The 19,993-nt window shown below is 39.9% G+C and overlaps 1 protein-coding gene across 6 annotated transcripts in view; it reads left to right on the top strand.

Annotated features, from left to right (window-relative positions):
• Positions 1–19,993, top strand: part of rerea (arginine-glutamic acid dipeptide (RE) repeats a) — a 179,922-nt gene that overhangs the window by 85,789 nt on the left and 74,140 nt on the right. For all 6 annotated transcript variants that reach the window (XM_073875234.1, XM_073875235.1, XM_073875236.1 and 3 more), the window contains exon 3: positions 13,343–13,413. In XM_073875234.1, the coding sequence (XP_073731335.1) occupies positions 13,343–13,413 (71 nt within the window). The remainder of the gene's footprint in view (positions 1–13,342; positions 13,414–19,993) is intronic.

A 19,993-nucleotide genomic window follows, 5' to 3' on the forward strand; every position in this document is an offset into this window, starting at 1 on the left:
TATATGTGTATGTATATGCTTTTTTGAGAATTAGCATTGCAGTCTCTATATATGGCAAACCTCACAATTGGTACTCAATGTCTTGTACTGTCTTATTCTCTACTGCATATAGCACTGTTCACACAAATCATTTGTTTTTCACACCTCTGCAAATGCATTTTATGCAAATGTATTTGTGGTGTAACAGTTAAGCCACATATAGTACAGCATTTCGTTGGTGGTCAGTTGCTGCTGCCTTATTGCAATCAGATTTGATTCGAACGGCTAGTGACTAGCGATACACAATATGTATAACTGGCCTCCCTTGGAGTGGGTATTAAATATGCTAAGAAGCGAATGGAATGACCAAAGGAGAAAGAACTGAAATGAGACACTTTGTGGCTGCCACATTTAGGACACTGGATAAGATTGAGTAATATTAAAAGTCGAGACATCAAGATCCTCTGTTCTCCCTCGCGCTCTTTTTCCATCAACGTTTTTATAGCAAGCTTGCAAGTGTGCATTGATTAGGATGTTTATGATAAAGGCTCACGGTAAAAGATACACAGCCGTGTCGCTTGAGAGATTGAGTGAGAGAGAGAGAGAGAGAGAGGAAGGAAGCAGAGGGCTCCAAAAAAGATTGTGTGGAGTGTGATATGGATGGAGAAAGAGAGAGAGGTATTTGTATTGCAGGCAGAGCCGCATGGATGGAGGAGAAGAGTGTAGCGGCTGAATCGATCAGGCCTTTGAGTGGCGTTCTCGTGTCCAAGGCTCCCTGTAGCTCTGCGGATATTCGCTACACACAGGCAGCTTATGGATCCAGCCGAGAGATTATACACACATGAGATCAATACAAGAGCCTGGACTGTGGCTGTCCGTCTTAACAGCACAGAGCCGCAACAGTGTCCTTGTACGGTGATGGCAATTTGTCTCCTCGGCTGCCATTTGGCTTTTAAAATGGAGAGCTCATCAACCGTCAAACCACTCCCACCAGTGTGATGAGAATGCTGACAGTAAAGAGAGGTGAATGTTCACAGTGAGCTATGTTGAGGTTAAGATGAGCTTTTATGGTGCTCGTTATAGCTCTGGTCCAAAATCTGGCGAGCTGCCTATCTAGACAGCATTTTAAGGTGTCATAGTTTGCTCCTGATGCTAATGATTCCTATGCTTAATAGAAATGGCAATCCTAGAATGTGCTAAGCTTAAAGAAAATATTCGGTAAGATGACAGACAAGATGAGAAGTAGTTGGGCTGGCCAATATACCGAAAATGTATATCTCTGTAGCTTTTACATTTTTGATGGTACTTAATATAGTTACATTATTTTATTTTTTTGCTGCAAATTTGGATGGAATATTCAAAGGGCAAAAAAGCAAAAATAGACATGGTGAGACCTAAATTATTTTTATTAATTTATATGAAAAATAGATGTATTTAACTGATCAGTACACTTACTAGGATTGGGGATATAGGCCTACCTAAAAATTAATATTTCTGTAGCATTTCAAATTTTGACAGTACTCAATATAGTTGTACTCAATATAATGCTATTTATTTTGCTGCAATTAACAAAAAGCATGATTTGGATATAACATTGAAACCAGCTGGCGCAAAAGCAGTAAAAATGGACATGGTGACCCCTAAATGCTTTTTATTAACTTAACATGTACAGTGGGGAAAATATGTATTTGGCACATCAGCTTTTTGATCAGTAAGGGGATTTCTAAGTGGGCTATTGAGACAAAATTTCCACCAGATGTAGCCATCAAGCCAAATATTGAATTTATACAAAGAAATCAGAACATTTAAGTATACAAGTTGAGTTGGCTTTCTATGCCATTTTGCACCTTGTTCTCTTCATGTGTTCATTACTTATTCCCTGTGTCATTTCACTTTATTTATTATGACTCAACTTGTATACTTAAATGTTCTGATTTCTTTGTATGGATTTAATGTTTGGCTTGATGGCTACATCCCCTTACTGATAAAAATGGTGATGTGTCAAATACTTATTTTCCCCGCTGTATGTGTATTCGATATTCGCAATATTTTACTCTGCACAGTTATCTCTGTAATATTTGGTACTCTGTATATTGCCCTGCCGCAGATCTATCAGGATCATCGAAATTTGCGTATCACAGTGATTTGCAGTAACTGAATGAACATTGTGTAGTTTTTGATGGAGATAGCAAAGATACTGGCCAGACAGAGAGATGCTTGCTTTTCACACACACACAAAAAATAAACCAAAATAATCACATGTATGTTTATATGTGTGTATGTATCTTTTCCATTTTAGTTATGTTGCGTTTCCCTAGGTGCTGGAACTGAACTTATGTTTGGGGTTGTAAATAAGGTGGAGGTCTGGTTGTAAAAGTTGCAAAAGCCATGAATTGTTGGCTTGAAGCTCTCAGATGAGTATGTCCCTGGATATGGGATCTCTATCTCTCTCTCTCTGTCTCTCCCTTTCTCTCTCTCTCTCCTTGCTGCCTCTGGGCGTCTGGAGTCTGGACAGCTGTCATCTAATTACGAAGCCACCCAAAGCCTGCAGTCCTTTCACTAGGGTAGAAATCTCCACTGTGAGCTTCAACACGGCCATCTTCACCTCCACACGATGCATTGTGGTTCCCCATCAATACGATAATGTCTCTTCAAGAAATCATTTTTATCTGCTTGCATTTTGCCCGATTAGCTTTGTGTGTGTTTCATGTTTGTCAGCAGATACTGTTGTTAAGGGTTAAGGGAAAACTAGCTGTTGAATATTTCCTTGGAACACAGTCAGGAGCGATAGCACAATAGACTTTGCAAGGTGAAAATGGACAGGCAGCACCTTTGCCAAAAGAGTTCAATCTGTCGCTCAAATAAAGTTCCGCTCAGCTCGCGTTTGTTGTCCAGGGATAAAAACAGGCTCTCTCTTGGCTCAGAGTCATGTATTATTCAGCGAGGTGAGACTAACAGCATTTGACCACCTGAGTGAGTCATCAAGCAGCAGTCTTCATCTCCCTGTTGCTCTTTTGAAAAGACAGCCACAGTTTCACCCCATGTAGGGAGACAACTTTTCCATGCATGTCTTCCACTCTGCTTCCAGCTGTCTTAAGGTTTAGACAGACAGAACGAGAGATGAGGAAAGAAAAACCCTCAGATTGGTGTCTTTTATGGATCAAACAGCTCTGCCGTCTTTTCAATTAAAGGACAGCTTTTACACTTGTGTAGTGTTTTGTTTTTTCCCCGAGGGCTACTTATAATGTTAGTTTAGGGTTCCAAAAATCCTTTTCTACATGAATGTTTTCTTTCCTCTCTCTGATCGTTAAGGTAGTGTTTTTGCTTTGGTGTCTTTAAAGTCAACAAAAAGAAAAAACCCGAAATTGCATTCATTTACATAATCGATGAGGATTCATAATTGAAGTTACATTAAACGATTCATCCGGAAAAACTATCGGTCAGATTTTTTGCTGATGAACGATAGTTATTGTTATCGGCACCAATTAATCAGCCAACGGAAATTAATCAGTCATTACTAAACGGGAAGTCACAAATCGGAATTACAATTACGGGTGAAATAACTACATAATCGCTAAAGCCTCAATTGCAGCTGTACATTTGTGCTTATTTCTATATGTTTCAGCAGTATGTTTGGCCACCAAATACAGTGGTGAATCAGAGCTTTTAATATTGAAGTTGATGTGTCTGTTAGCCATTTACTGACAACATAAATCACAAATGTTTATGGTAGTTATTATTAGGGATGCACCGATACCACTTTTTTCGATCCGATTCGATACCAGAAAATTCAAGTATCGACCGATACCTGCCGATCCGATGCTACTGTATTTTTCTTGAACAATTTAAAATTACACACGCACGCCATACCTGTCAAGTATCCTTTTTTGTCCGGGTAAGTTCCGTATTTTACCCTTCTTTCCCCCCGTCCTCCCGAATTAGTACTTTACCGTCAATCTTCAGCTTCCGTGAACTTAACCTAAATATCTTTAAATGTGCGTTTGTTCCTTCATACGAAACTATCGAGTGTATTAAGAAGACTTTGCATATATAGTGCATAATACTTTTATGGTGCTTTTATAAGAATTTCTCATTTTAATAGCTTGTCAGTAACAACCACGGGTAACGCACAGTATCGGCAATAGATCGGTCCTGTTAGTCCGATATCCGATCCAGCCAAAAAGCCCGGGTCAGCCTCGATACGATCCAAAATATCGGATCGGTGCATCCCTAGTTATTATTTACTTTTGGATGTTAAGAATTTACCATGAAGCTGCTTCACAAAGTTATACAACATTTAAAACATAAATGTAAAACGGATTAATCGGCAAGAATATTCGCAATTACAATATCACTGCGAATTATAGGCTATTATATTGTCATTATCATGCAGCCCTAATTTATGTTTCCTTTAATGGTTCTCTTTAGAAGAGATGTTCAGTCCCTCCAGAAAAATGCAATTATGCGATAGCATGATTCAATGCATAATCAGCCGAAGTCTGCATATTTATGCGAGGGACGCATTTTTTAAATACGCCGCACTTTCGCCGCATAAATTGGAGATTTCTGCTCGCAAAATATGCTGGGCTTGCATGACTTCATAATCCCTGCATTTTCGTAGTAGCAAAAAGTCATATAAAGTTTCAGCAGTAACAACATAAACAAGCGGCTGTCGTGGTCCTCACGTAACTTCTGGTAAACTCCTCTAAGAATAAATGACAACAAAGTACTTTAAATGTAGTTTATTTATATAACAAACAAAATAAACAACATGTGGATTACCTAGGAAACCAAAAAGTTTGTTATTTTTGACGAGGCATTTGTTCAAGAGATCAGTTTAGCAACTTGTTACACCATAAAAAAAACGAAACCAGAAGTAAAGTTCGGATCCAGACGTGTATCACGTCAGCGCACGTGCGTCCGATGAAACCATCTATATCTTAGCAGAAAGTTGAAAAATGTTGCATTTACTTCACACATGCGCAGCCATGTTCCCTGTTGTCATGGGAATGTTAGGAAGTGACGTAATTACGCGACGTGAAAATCAATGAAAAGCTGCAAATGGTTTTTGCAAGTTCCCGCAATTTCATGGCATAAAAATGCATAATATCCCACATATTCCATAGCATTTTTTAAGAAAACAAGATGCCCCAAGATCAAGGATTTTTGCCCGTTTTTATGAAAGGAATGTATGTTAGTTTTAGAATTAAAATAAACAAATGCTTTTCATGTTAGTATCATAAGCTCTGTATGTCTATGCCGTTTTGATGGGCCGACGCCATTTATAATGTATTTTCATGCCTCGAAAAATATAAATTTTCCCTTTAGAATGCTCTTCAGGGATTACATACACCGGGCAGTGAAATTCATACAAAGTCGATAGCTAGAAATAAAAGAGCCAGATCTATTTAGAAATTTCCCTCTGTGCAGCATTGTATGACAGGGAGACAGGAGAAGGCTTTGTGAAATCGAGCCACCTGCCAGTTACAAATTAGAAAGCTGCTACAGACTAAGTGTGCTGTACTCGTCAAGCGGCTTCTGTTCCCGGCCCGGGGGACTCGGCTTTTCCTGCATACTACTCTGAGGGCACAGCACACAAGTTTTGATATAATTTGGGCCGGAGGTATTAATCTCCTGCTATGAGATGGGCCAAAAAATTTGCAAGCTAGACAGGGTTGATATGAAAGAGTGTGTGTGCATATGTGTTTTAAGGTGAAGGGAAACGAGTAACGGTGAAAATTAGATGAACAAGGGCACTGGCGCCAACCAAGGTGCCTGCACCAGGGTGCTTCTCAACACTTGTAGTAAGCGAGGCGTGCAAATTCGACACACAGAGTTTGCATTATTACATTCCTCTTGCTCATGATATGTGTGATAAGCTATTGCAACATGCAGAGTTGTCTGCACCCACTTTAAATAAAATAAAAGGACCCTCTGCGTCGAGCCGTGACATCACTGAACCCAAGCAGCAGCGTTTGCATGTTGGTAATGATCTGCCTTGAGGCGAACAGGATTAAAACCGCAACAAGATTGACACGGAAAGCAGGGCAGGTCTCTTTCATTGGTAAAGGTGTGTTTTAAATTAGCTACGCTTCACAGGTCTGGAAGAATGGCTGAGTGAACAATAAGCCTCAATGGAGGAGGAGGATTGGTGGAGTACGGCCCCTCTTCCTGCATGAATATTCATGTTGCTAAGTGACGGGTGACAATACATTACATTGAGAAATCACGATCAACTTTGAATGTCCGTTTGCCGTCGCGCCATTATCTTTAAGCAAGGGTGTGTGTGCGTTTATCTGTGATATGGACTATTTCTTCACCTCAATAAATCTCAATCTAAGAATGAAGCCAGGCTGCTCCAGCCGAGTGGTCGATAATGGATCTGTGCTGTTTGCAAAGCCCCCACCCTTCTTTTCTCCTCAGGCCACTAAAAGGGAGAGGGAGAGAGACAGGTAAAGAGATTGAGAGAGAGAGAGCCAGGACCTGTGGCCTTTGGGAGGCTTTTGGGAGTCCACAAAGCCCCTAGAACAGCGCATATCCCCATACTTCAGCCCCTTAAATCCCGTACACCCCTCCCCCAGACACCCCTTTCTCTTTTTTCTTTTCTCTGCCTGCTCACTCTGATGGAGAAGAGGGGCTTCTCTAAAAGCACAAAATGGCTGGAACGCAGCTGAACAGATTGGAGTCTTAAAGGTCCGCTTTCGAAGAGTACAGCGCAAATTACAGCCCCGCCAACTCTCCAGTGAGGACCGTCATTGTTGTAAAATATTAAACGCAATTTGGTTCATGAGGGCCTTTTTGTTTGGAAAAGAGTTTCACAGATGGCTGAAAAAAGTACTTTTTTTGGATTAAATGTTTTTAAAACGCATGATGGGAGCACTGGTTGGATTGTAGCGCATGCAGCTGTTATTATAGTAAATGTTATTCTAAGGTGAAATTTTTTTTCGAAGGCTTGTGTCTACATGTCCTATGAAACAGCGACTGCTGTTTATGCTGACATCACATGCCTTGTGGGATATTGGCTCATGTTAATCATGATAGTTATTTATGCGTTGTTTTAGCAAATTATTAGCGTCTGTTTTGATTTATAACATCTATTAACATTCCAGTCCATTTCTTTTTTTTTCATTTAGTGCAATATTTTACATTAGAAATGCATTTCTTTATGGACTTCAAGGCATGTGATGTGTTTAAAGGATTAGTCAATTTAAAAAAAAACTCCAGATAATTTACTCACCACCATGTCAGCCAAAATGTTGATGTCTTTCTTTGTTCAGTCGAGAAGAAATTATGTTTTTTAAGGAAAACATTTCAGGATTTTTCTCATTTTAATGGACTTTAATGGACCCCAACACTTAACACTTTAACGGAGTTAAACCACAACTTCTCGTCTATCTCCGGTCCTGTGATGCGCCAGCGCGACCTCACGTTAATTGCGTAGTGACGTAGAAATGTCACACGTTACATATATGAAACGCACAATTGCGGACCATTTTAAACAATAAACTGACACAAAGACATTATTTATTATTATTCGACATACAACAACGTCGGAACGGTCCTCTTTCTCCACACTTGTAAACACTGGGGCGTAGTTTCGCATACATCATCCGTGACCTCTTGACGTGTTGACGTATTACTTGAGGTCGCGCTAACGCATCACAGGACCGGAGATAGATGAGAAGTTGTGGTTTAAAAGTGCATATTTTTTATTTTTCTCGTCAAAAATTACAATCGTTTCATTAGATAAGACCCTTGTGCCTCGTTTGGGATCGTTTAGACTCCTTAGGAACTCCGTGGAAAAAACTGTAAAGTGTTAAGTGTTAAGCTTTGGGGTCCATTAAATTCCATTAAAATGAGAAAAATCCTGGAATGTTTACCTCAAAAAACATAATTTCTTGACTGAACAAAGAAAGACAACAACATTTTGGATGACATGTTGGTGAGTAAATTATCTGGATTTTTTGGAATAATCCTTTAAGGATATAAGATAATAGTAGCACAGGGGTTGCTCTCATTCACATTTTGTGAATTCATGTTTTCTACACAAAATCCTTCTATATAATATGAAGAAGATTGTGTGAAAATGTAACCTTGATAGCTTTAATATTGAACGCGTACAACCATGTCAAATATTAATATAAAAAAAATCAATGACTAAAATCAAACTTTGCTCATGTTTAGATTGACACTTTAGCTTGGATGACAGAGTTGGGTTATGTTACAGGAACCTGTATTTTGACAAGCCTTTGAATAATACATATTTGTTTCACAGCTAAAATCAATAATCATTGCAAATGCTAAAAGGGAAGTGAATGTTGCTTATCAGGGCGCTAAAGTCATAACTGATAAACAGGCTGTTGAGATCTTCATTCCCTCCTGCTGAATGTACAATTTATTCACACTTCCTGGCTCATAAACAAAGGCCGTACTGCACAATAAAACATGAGTTGTAGATTAACAAGCGGCGACTCCTCCATTTTGTCATCAGCTCACTAATTCCTTAACCAACACTTGTGTGTTATTGAAGGATTCGCGGTTTGCTGTTACCCAGCAGCCGTATCTGAACACACAGCTCCTGAAGCGTGACACAAACATGTTCTCGCACACCCGAGCATGTGTGTGTGTGAGACCCTTTAAGCACAGATCAGGAGATGCTAAAGTCATTGTGGTGTGAAAATGTGTATCTGAACACTTTAGTATTCCAGGGATAAATTCACATAGCACGGACTGAGGTGACTAAAAGCAACTACTAACAAAAGAAGAGCAATTTCTTTCCAGCACTGTTAGCGCACATCTTTTATTTATTTGTCTTGCTTGCTGCCAGTATTGATCCTGTTGCGTTTATCTGTTCAATGCAGCAGGAGGAATGAAGATATTTAATAGGCTGTGCACAATGTAAACCATTGCGGGTGGGTGGGAGGGCGTTAGGAATGCAGAAGAGGCCATTTTGAATCGCAGGAAAGGCTTGTTATCAGAGCTGGTCTGAACAAGGTTTTCTGAGGCTTTATAGGTCGGCAGTGGGGTGGGCTGAGCTCTGCCCGTCTGTTTCTACTCGCGCTCGTATTCTCATTTACAAGATAACATAAGTGAATATATATCCATCAGTGCTGCCAATGACCTGTGCCGCCACCTTCAGACGAGGAGGGGAGGGGCGGTGGAGAACAAAAGGGGTGAATGGTGATGATATATTTCTTAACCTGCCTTGTGTTGTGAGTGATTTACCTCTGAGGATTGCGGCTTATAGTCTCTTAACACGACTGGTAGATTCATTTAGAGAGAATGGATTCCTTGCATTCTGGCAGCCAAATAGATTCAGTATCTGTGCCGTGAGCCATGAAGGAAAAATACAAAAGGTGTGGTGTTAAAGCTGCTGTTTGCAACTCGTTTTACTATGACATGTTTTCAAGTGAAACATGATATTCAACAAAGAAAAACATTGCATGTGCACTTGATTGATTTTTGAAAATGGGTGTTGATACTAAAATTAAGATACTAAAATTCATTTGAAGATCTTAAATATGATTTTGCCTGTTGTTAACTTAACATTAATTAATACACTATCAGAAAAAATAAACAAAATATGGACAGCTGCTGTCACTGGGGCTTTACCATAAACTGTAAAAAAAAAAAAAGATGGACGACACCCGTTCGCTCTCTTCCATTGGTGAAAAGTGAAGCTGCCAGTGTCCTGATACAGTCTGCGCAGTAGCGATTTTGGGACCAGTCCTGCACGATAGTGAGCAGGAAGTAAAGTCGCGAAATCAAGGCCCCGCTCTCGCAGAATGCACATTTCACAGCTGTCAATCATGACGTCACACCACCGTTTTTATAGCATTGAATAACTAACTAAAAACAAACTTATTTTAAACAAACACTTGAATTTACATCAGTGTGACAAAACTACAGTAAATGACAGAAATTTTGGAAAAAAGATAATTGTATTGTAATTAAATAGTTTAGTTGGTCTCAAGTCCCTGGCTTCACTTTTCAGGGTTTGTGCGGCACGCTTGGGCTGTACCCCTTCAATAAGCACAGCTTTAATTGGTACCCTATGGGACAGGTTTTAGATTAATCCCGGACTATGTCTTATATATATATATATTTATATATATTTATATATACTATAATATAAATAAATAAATAAATAAATAAATAAATAAATAAATAAATAAATATATATATAAAAATATATACTGGTTTGCATCATAAGACGAAACAATGCCACTGATTAGGGGTGGCCGATATGACCAAAATCTTTGTCACGATAGGATTAACTTTATATCATGATCACGATATGTATCACAGTAGATTTTTTTATCTTTTAATAAGGCATACATACATGCATACATGCATACATACATACATACATACATACTAGGGTTGCCGCGGTGACAGAATTTTCTCACCGGTTAATCGGCGCGTCACAAACCCGGTGATCCCGGTTTCACCGGGTGGGAGGGGCTTATAAATGCGCATGCAGACGTGCACATTTTACTTTCACTTTTGAATTACGCAACTGTTTAAATGCAGTGCTTGCTTACGCTGCGTTAAATCGCGTATGAATTTGCGTGCAATGCGAGTTCAACAGCTGGTTTAATTAAGTGCTTAAAGGGATACTTCACCGATTTAGCATTCAGCTTTGTATCTGTAGAAACCCGGCAGTATTACTGAATGACCATGTTTCCCTCCATCATTTCCCCCTGAGAGGAGAGATATCTGCATTTTGGTTCTGCAAAAAGTCCTCCGATGATGCAAAAATCGTCATATTACATCATCGGAGGACTTTTTTGCAGAACCAAAATGCAGATATCTCTCCTCTCAGGGGGAAATGAGGGAGGGAAACATGGTCATTCAGTAATACTGCTGGGTTTCTACAGATACAAAGCTGAATGCTAAATCGGTGAAGTATCCCTTTAAGTCAATGTGCCCAGGTAATTCGCACAAAACCCGCCAGTCCCAAGCAGAGCAACCGGCTACTTCTTCATAAAGCACTGCTTGAATGATGGGTTTATTATTTTTCTTGATGAAAAACACAAGAACAAAACGATCTCTGTTATATTAAACATCATATATGTATATTATAACAAAAACGAGTAACCACTAATCTGACACCTGCGGCTCTGTGACGTGACGCGCGTTCAGCTCCGCTAAATTCAGTCTGCAGACACATTCAGTTATAAGTGTTTGCTCTCTCTCTAACGAAACTAAATGATTTAATTAATTACACGAAAATATCAAAACGACGGTGTCGCGGTGGGCAAGTGATCTAACCGGTGAGAGGCTGAAGCACCGGTTATCACCGTTTCACCGACCATCGCGGCAAGCCTAATACATACATACATACATACATACATACATACATACATACATACATACATACATACATACATACATGCATACACACACATGTATGTAAGTCTTATTAAAGGTAGAAAAGTGATTTAGTCAAGAGCAGTAAGACATTTTCTCTCTATGCTGTTTGATTAACATGAGTGACGTACATGAGCAAAATTAGGTAACTTTCCCTTTAAGACCAAAGTCCAGATCCAATATACTGTTACACATGCATTTTTTCTTGTAGCTGTTTACTTAACTGACCTTAATGGTCGTGTTTATGAGGATACTTGCAAAGATGGGAATTTTGGTGCATATATTTATTAAAGGCCAATAAAGCGACAAAAATGCTTACGAGCTTAATGAGCAGCGGATGCGCCACTTGCGCGCTCCCCTCACACAGAAACAGCGCGCATATAAATCTGTTGTTGTTTTTTAAAGGCTTAAAATCAATTGTTGTAAAACTGCATTGCTTAAAACTTGTACAAACATTAAGTTTTCATGACCACCCGCACAGGAACGTGACGTGGGGTGTAACCTAGATTTAAAAAAATCTCTACAGGTTGACAAATTTCTACTTGTTTATCATATCTATCATATCCCCCACCCCTAGCACTCATATATGTTAAGATATGTCAGTGCAAGGTGTTTTTTTTTATTAAGGCAGCTCAAACATGCATTTTAGTCTGGGACTAGGGTAAGCCCTGTCCAGGAAAACACCCCTAGATAAACATATTGGTATACACATTTGTACCTTATAGTACATATTAGGACATTTTAAAGGGTACGTATTTGACAATTTTTTCCTAACAGTGTCACTAGTGAAAGAGTCATTTTAGAGGCGAAGTCAGTACATTTTGATAAAAGACTGAGACTTTATCTATTAAACACTGTAAACTGATGAGATGTTAACTGTGAGACCACGAATGTATAATAAGAAAGTAAATAATTCTGATTGAATGTTGACTTGACTTGAAACCACAGCAACCCTCAACTCAAGCAGGCCGGGTAACACGCATACCGTTTTGGGTGCCAGCGTTAAATGGATCTGTAGTGTGAAATAGCAGTGTAATGTTATGAATGTTTTAAACCGAGCAAAGGCTGGCACCTCTGCGTCTGACAATGGGGGTGATCCAAACAGAAAAGCACAGCCGTCTTTGTGCTCTTAACACATTTGAACTATCAAAGAATGTTTGTCTTCAAACTGGAAGCTCATTCTTCTGTGTAAACAAGATTCTTATCTAGCAAACAGCTCTGAACACTCCCTTTCTTTCAAACAGATGTAGTTTTTTTTCCGTAAATCGTAATTTTCGTGTCGCTACAGCACGGCACCAAAGTATTTTCCATTTCAAGAGAGGCTCAGATTGTCTCTCTGTGGCAAAGCGGGTGGAAACAAGAGGGTGATCTTTTCATCCTCCGCACTCTACAAATGTTTGGCAGATTGACCGCAGAGGAAGGAAGTGTGTGTGTGTGTGTGTGTCTCCTTAGCTGAAGCTGCTTTCTCTTGTTGGGGCTGTGCAGTGTGAATGTTTTTGTTAAGGAGATGAAGGTTCGTGACCTGACCATACCACCAGTCAGATTTAATTTAAGCCCATAGCCACTCTACTCCCTTTGCCAGCTTCTGTTCGGTGCACGGGTGGTTTGCATTGGGCAGGACAAGTTATGCAATTTAGTTATCATAATGGGATTTGTGTTGTGAACTTCATTGTCTTTTTTCCCCTTTGTGTCTGTAAATAAACTCTATTCCCCAAACCGTAATCATAATTGTGTTGGAGCATTACTGGACTTTATTCTCGGACTCCCCTTGATGTTTTTTTCTGGAAAGGGCAGACTGTCCTGCATCCAAAAGCTTTTTAATCCTATTACTCACATTCCACTTGTATTTTACAAAGGGAAACCCGATTTTATGCGGGTTTGACTTTGGGAAGATGAATATAATAGAGATCATGTTTTATAGCATTAGGTCTGTGGAGATAATATTGATAACGCTCTGTTTGTATTCTCTCTCTTTGTATTTTGTTCACAGATTGTGTGTACATAGAGAGCCGACGGCCGAATACGCCCTACTTCATCTGTAGCATTCAGGACTTTAAGCTGGTGAGTTGAGTCGGCTTTTCCTTCCTCTGGTGCCGTCCAGTTTTACGGCTCCTTCGCTGCTATTCCCTTTGCGTTTTATTTATTATTTTTTGCCTATGTCAAAAGCTAGATCAAACAGGAGGTTTGATGTGGATAATTGCCTGCATTCATTTCCCTATAGGTTTGCCCGGGTGCACTTGTTCAGAAACGGTGCTGGTGCAGTGTGCTGAAAACTCATGAGATTTGATTTACCTTTGCTTTAGATTTTACCGTAGTCTTTCTGGCTCATGCTTGTTTAACAAAGCTTATGGGTTTCCCCTTTTAACTTCATGGGTTTTTTAGAAGTGAAATGTGCTGACAGTCGGCTCTTTTCTACTTTTAATGCCTGGAGTTTTCATACGTTTTGCTCCGTAGTGAAACCAACCTCCAACACTGAGATTTACAAGTTTAATTAGCTTGTGTGAAGCACGGCACCAGATCTTTTCTACAAAGCCCCATCTAGCTCACACATGTTTAGGTTGTAACGCCAGCTTGGTTTTACATGCCGTTAATTGATCAATTAAAAAAAGGCGAGAGAAAGATTGAAACTCTCGCAAACGTTTCTTACTCATCCGATCTCCGCTGACACTTTTGGTTTCGATTATTAATGAGCTACTTAAAAACGCAATTCTTCAAAAGACTTGTTGATCATAGAGCATACCATCTTGTTTATTAAGCCAATGAAATTCTTGATTCGCCAAAAGTCTTCACGTTGAGATAACGTTGCATCCCAAGCAAATAGGCACATTACTGTTCTGATGGCTACTTCCCCACAGCAGGAGGCAATTAGCCCGGAGGTCCCTCAGCTTGCCTGTACACCTCCCCCCAATAGAGTGTGTGGAGGTACCCCAGGAGGCTTTGTTAATAGTACTGAACAGCTAAGGTGGTGATGGTGGGGGGTAGGATGCAGGGCAGGCTATGACAGCCGCGGGAGCCGAAGGGGGGGGTGCGTGCGTGCGTGTGTGTGTGCGTGCCAGAGCCCGGGCATCCAAGCAGCCTGTAATCGGATTGCTCGGAAGAGTGCTGAGGGCAGCAGTAGTCTGCTCTTGCCAAGAATAACATATAGTATGTTTTGTGATTATCTTTACCTTGATTAAGTGCAGATCTCGGGGTCTTTGTCTGATGGCTGTAAATGTCAAGAGGGAAAACAAGGACACCAGTGGCACTCCTTCCTATCCTCTTTTTTTCCCACTCAAGTACTTTATCCATCTAATTAATCAATGCTCATCTGTGTTGTTGCTTGTAAGATGGATTGGATACCGGTTTGCTCTGTAAGTGCTAGGAATGTGCACGAGCGATCGATTAGTGGAGTCATTTATGCATTATTTATGTTTAAAAAGATAAGTGTAGATTGTTAAAGGTGGCTGATTTTCGAACCGTTATTACAGGGATGTTTTGTAGCCGGTTTTGTTTTCATTTTGTTGAATTTCTGTACCTATGGTTCTGTTTTCTCTTTTTTTTTAACAAATGGTTATTCTTTCACAGTATTTGACAACGATAAATATGATTTTGCTGTTCAGTGGAGGCTGACTTTCTGTCACTTTATAGATCATCATACTCCATGCTTTACAATCTTTGACTGCTATTTTCTATTCATTCATATCTGTGTTCGTATCAGCCTTGATTGTCTCAAAGACGTTAGATTTAAAGGAACACACCCACATTTTGGGAATTTAGCTTATTCACTGCATCCCCCAGAGCTAGACAAGTCCATACATACCCCCTCTCATCTCCGTGCGCGCTGCAACCCCGTCCGACGCAGCCCCCGCCAGCCCAGCCCAGCACAAAGACCGGAAGTGAATGGCTCCAGGTAGCATGCTCCCAATTAGTGACAAAATAACGCCAACATTTTCCTATTTATATGTTTTGATTTGTATAGTCACACCATATACAAATAACAAGGTCACATGAGACACAGCCAGTTTTGCTGCGAGCAAATCACTTCACCCAAGTAGCATTGCTTTGCCTTCTGAGAATATAGTTCCCAGTATGTATACTATTAAAAGATGGCTGTGTCTTATGACCTTGTTATTTGTACGGTGTGACTATACAAATCACAACATATAAATAGGAAAATGTTGGCGTTATTTTGTCACTTATTGGGAGCAGTATGCTAGCTGAAGCCATTCACTTCCAGTCTTTGTGCTAAGCTAGCGGGGGCTGCGTCAGACAGAGTTACAGCATGCACAGAGATGAAAAAGGTATGTATGGACTTATCTAACTCTGGGGGATACGGTGAATAAGCTAAATTCCCAAAATGTGGGCGTGTTTCTTTAACAAGATTGAGCACTGCTATTACTATAAATAGTGGACAATGCAATGCTCAATACGGCCGCTCTGGTGACTGGAAGTCCCGCCTTCTAGTTAAAAGAACCAATCACCATATAATAAAAAATGACATTTCTCTTGGGGAGGGGCAGAGTCGCATGACTCGTTGCCAGCCGATAGCTGAAATGACCTCAATTAAAAGTGATTTTAGTGCATTTTAAGTTTAGAAACAAAAGTTATGGTACAGTTATGGTCAGGTTTAATTATTGGCCAGAAATATGTTTTTAATTTTAGCACACGATTTAAGGATTTCTGTGTTTACACTACAAAAGCTTGGCAAGCCGACTGGACGTGACATGGGGTGCGTGGCAGCATTGACGATTCCATTTTTTTTAATTCGAAGTTTGAGGTTGTGACTTAATTTCGATCGATTTAAAATGTTCTTGAATTTCGCAAAATTCACATGTATTTTTATTATTATTCAATAAAATTTCCTAGAAAGCACCCCCCAAAAATCACTACAAAAAGGTGATGTTCACCACTACTGAAACTCGTGTAATGGACATGCTGTTAGAGCCCAGGCCCTCACCTCTCTAAATGCTCGCTTTCACCCCTCTTTTCTTAATTGGGACAAGAGCATCTGTCCACTGAAATGGTGGTCGATTGCCCTGACCCCTCCTCACTCCCCTCATTGACATCCCTTCTCCTGCATTCTCTCTCTCTCTTTCTCTCCCTTAATTCATCACTGGGTTTAATTCATTCATTGTATAGAGCAACTGTGATCTTTGAATCCGGGAGAGGCCATAACAATAAATGAGGATATTGGCAGGTTCCAGCATTAGCAGATTTACAAAGTGGTTCTACATAATAAAGTCAATTCATTACATGCGTGATAATCATGACTCTCTGGAGGACAAGTTTTTTTTAAACACTTCTGTTTTTGCTAGCTTCTGTTTCATGCCACGTGAGCTTCGCTCTCATCGTCCGATCCCAGCGACCCTCTCCTGCCCTGAGTTGAGGAAATTGCCTCGCTCCTGACAAAACAACCTCATTAATATGGTTCTCCTCTAGTCTTAAGGGTCGAACAACATCACCCCATGTACTTTATCTAATGACCTGGGAATCCAGTTAGCACCGGAGAGAAACCCGCATGCTGCAATCAATCCCTCCGCCTTTTTTTAAGGATGAGATCTTTTTGTGATCCGTGTGTGCGCTCGGGTAGTGTGTGCAGCAGATCTTGCACGCTGTCACAGTGATGTTTCCACCCCTCACTCAGTCAAAATCAGACCATTAATCGACACGCTTTTCATTCGACCTTTCTTCTTGCCCTCCTCAATCATATGCATATCCTGCAAGAGCCACTTGCTGTTTAAAGGGGTTTAAAGATATAAAAGGACAGGTGCGTCCAGCCTTGTTTGTGAGCGCACGTCTTCCCCATCACACACAGTGTGATTGTCACAGTTGACTGAGCTTCTTTCAGCTCATGTAAACAATTCTTTGGTAAAGACTGAATAATGGAGAGACACGACGGGGTGGGATAAATGTGTATATGAAGAGTTTGGTTCCAAAACGCAAAAAATCCCTATTGACTAATTTTGGTAAAAACGTGTTTTCTATACCTAGAAAGTGACAAGATGAAAACCACTATTTTCTGTTACAAACTTTCACATAGCATATTCAGGTTATAATAACATTAAAAATTCAAATCTATTGAATCAATATATAAATGAGCATTCATCTTCACCATGTTATATTCATTTAGTTGACTAGTGGTATACACTGATTAAACATTAATCATTCAAAACACTTAGTTTGCCATATTAAGAACACTGTCATTGCTGCGGTTATACATAGAACGTCGTCGCGATTAGCTGTAAAATGTTTTGGTCTTGCTTGATTTTCGTTGGCTTTGTGTAAAATAATAGAAAGTTTTTATTAAGATCCTCTGGGGTCAATGTGTTAGCATGACAGAAGCTTGATGCTGTCGGGAAAACAAGCAACAGCCGTCATTTTCCGTCACCTGAGTGCCTCTCGCGTAAATTATTAGATGTTGATGGCTTGCGTTTCTTCCCCGCCACAGAAAACCACCACAGGTTTAGCAATTCCAAAGTATTATTTTGTTTTTGTTTGTTTGTTGATCACGAAGTACAAGATGAGGAAAACTGGGATTCTGTGTATTCAACGCGCCACCATCATTGTTTAAAATGCGTGGAATGGAGCGCTGTGATTTGTTGAGCAGATTTATTGCATTCTGCAGAAAAGGAGTGGTGGTGTTTATTGCGTTTTGGGAAAAAAGGGAGAAAAAATGACAGAATAACACAGCGGATATTGTATTTTGCGTAAAATAAAAAATTTACTTTTAAATACTTTTTAAAATTTTGGAACCAAACTCTTTATATGTTCTGTCTGCTTCACTATTTCTTACGCTTGCACAAGCACTCACTAATTTATGTAAGTGAATAGACCCTTTTCACATTTCCGCTTCGTGAAGGCGTAAACACCGCTAAGGCCAGTGGCGTGTATGTGTCTTTGTTGCTTAAGGATTTGCAGACTTTTGTTTTTCCAAGTGTAACGATATAATTAACAGAACAATATAACTAGCAAAGAAAAAAAGAATCAAACAAATAAATCTAAGAAAAAACATTAATTGGGTTTCATTGCGGTAGGCCTACTATAATAAATGAAGAGTTGGACAAATATATTTTGCTTTGTTATAATTAAACATTTCAACCACCTCGTAAAAATACTGCAATACTATGAACAATAATGTAAAATTTGTTTTCTTTTTTGGCCATTTACAACAAAAACACATACACCTCAGCAGCGTCAAAGTGCACGTTTATCCCAACTATGACGACTTCGGCTTAAGTGTGTGAAAAGGGTCAATTGTTTGAAGTTGGACTGAGTTGTGCCCTTAATAAATCAAAATGGTCCATAATTTACGCTTGCCAAGCTCCAAATGCATTTACAACTTGGCATTGTTTGCTGAATATATAAAATGGGTATTTACTTGGGTTGTAAATGCAACTGCTTTGTAATCCATCAATTGCTTGGACTTGTTGCTGCATCTGCTAATAATGCTTGCACAAAGTGTGAAAAAGAAAAAAAATATGTAATTTAAATAAAAAACCAATTTGACTGCCAGTTGATAATATAGTAGCTATATAATTTGACACCGTGTTTGGAGTTCAGTAGTTGCATTTATTTCAAGTGTTATAATGGACTGTTGTTAACCCAGCACCATTTTGTTCCTCACATCTGTAAGAGCCAGCGTTGCATGCTAATTTCAAGGACGTAGACACCCTCAACACATTTATTTTTTAGCTTCAACCCATTAATGTTGTGCATAAGATGTGCATCGCATTAATGTGATGAGAGTGACACGTTTAGTGAGTGTGTATTTAAGCTAAACAGGTTCTGTGTTATCCAGTGATTCGGTGTGTGTGAATTATTATAAGAGTCGTGTTGACACTCGATTGGCTGAAAAACAGTGCCTTGAGACACTGAAAAAAGCTAAAGAGAAGCAGAGAGAGAGAGAGAGAGAGAGAGAGAGAGAGAGAAAGAGACAGCGAGAGAAGGATCTCTAAGGGGTTGCTCAGACACAAAGACAATTCACCACTGAATCGATCATAAACAGCACGAGTCTTTCTCCTCGAGTCAATCGTGGTCTCCGTGTCTTGCCTCTTTGTCTCCTCCTGCATCTCTCACTTGTTCCTCCTGTTAATTTGGGCTGGCTGCATATGCCCGATGACTGACACTGTTGTTGTCGGTATGTTGCCGTCGCACCCTTCCCCCATCCCTGTGGCTAAACTAATTTGCTGATATTGGCCAGCTCAGCTGCAGCCCAGCGCTGGCTCTAATGGAGTGATTGCTGCTCGCCTCTGGGGGCTCGGCCGCGGGCAGAAATGCCCTGCTCTTCTTGCTGTATTGGTGCTTATGGACATTTAATTAGGTGTGATGTACAATACTATTATCAGAAAGGAGTCATGATTTTCAGTGAAGCACGCCGACAGGGCGGAGTAAATAAGTACGAACGCACAGGATCACAAAACAGGCTTTTTATTTAAGTGTGTCTCCTTAAGCCTGTTTTTCTGTGCGGTTTGTGTATACGAGTCGCTGAAGGTTGGGTAAGTCATGAAACGATGTGACTAATGCGCGTACTTGAATGCATGAAAGCTGCTCTTCTCCAAATGCTCTGCAGATTTTGGCAGTATCTAAACAGCCATTGTTGTCAACGTTATTCGTGTCACCTACCTGTTGTGTGTTTAAATAAATAAAGTTATCTGGTTTATTC

This window comes from Misgurnus anguillicaudatus, chromosome 13, assembly GCF_027580225.2.
Source record: "Misgurnus anguillicaudatus chromosome 13, ASM2758022v2, whole genome shotgun sequence".
Classification (NCBI taxonomy): domain Eukaryota; kingdom Metazoa; phylum Chordata; class Actinopteri; order Cypriniformes; family Cobitidae; genus Misgurnus; species Misgurnus anguillicaudatus.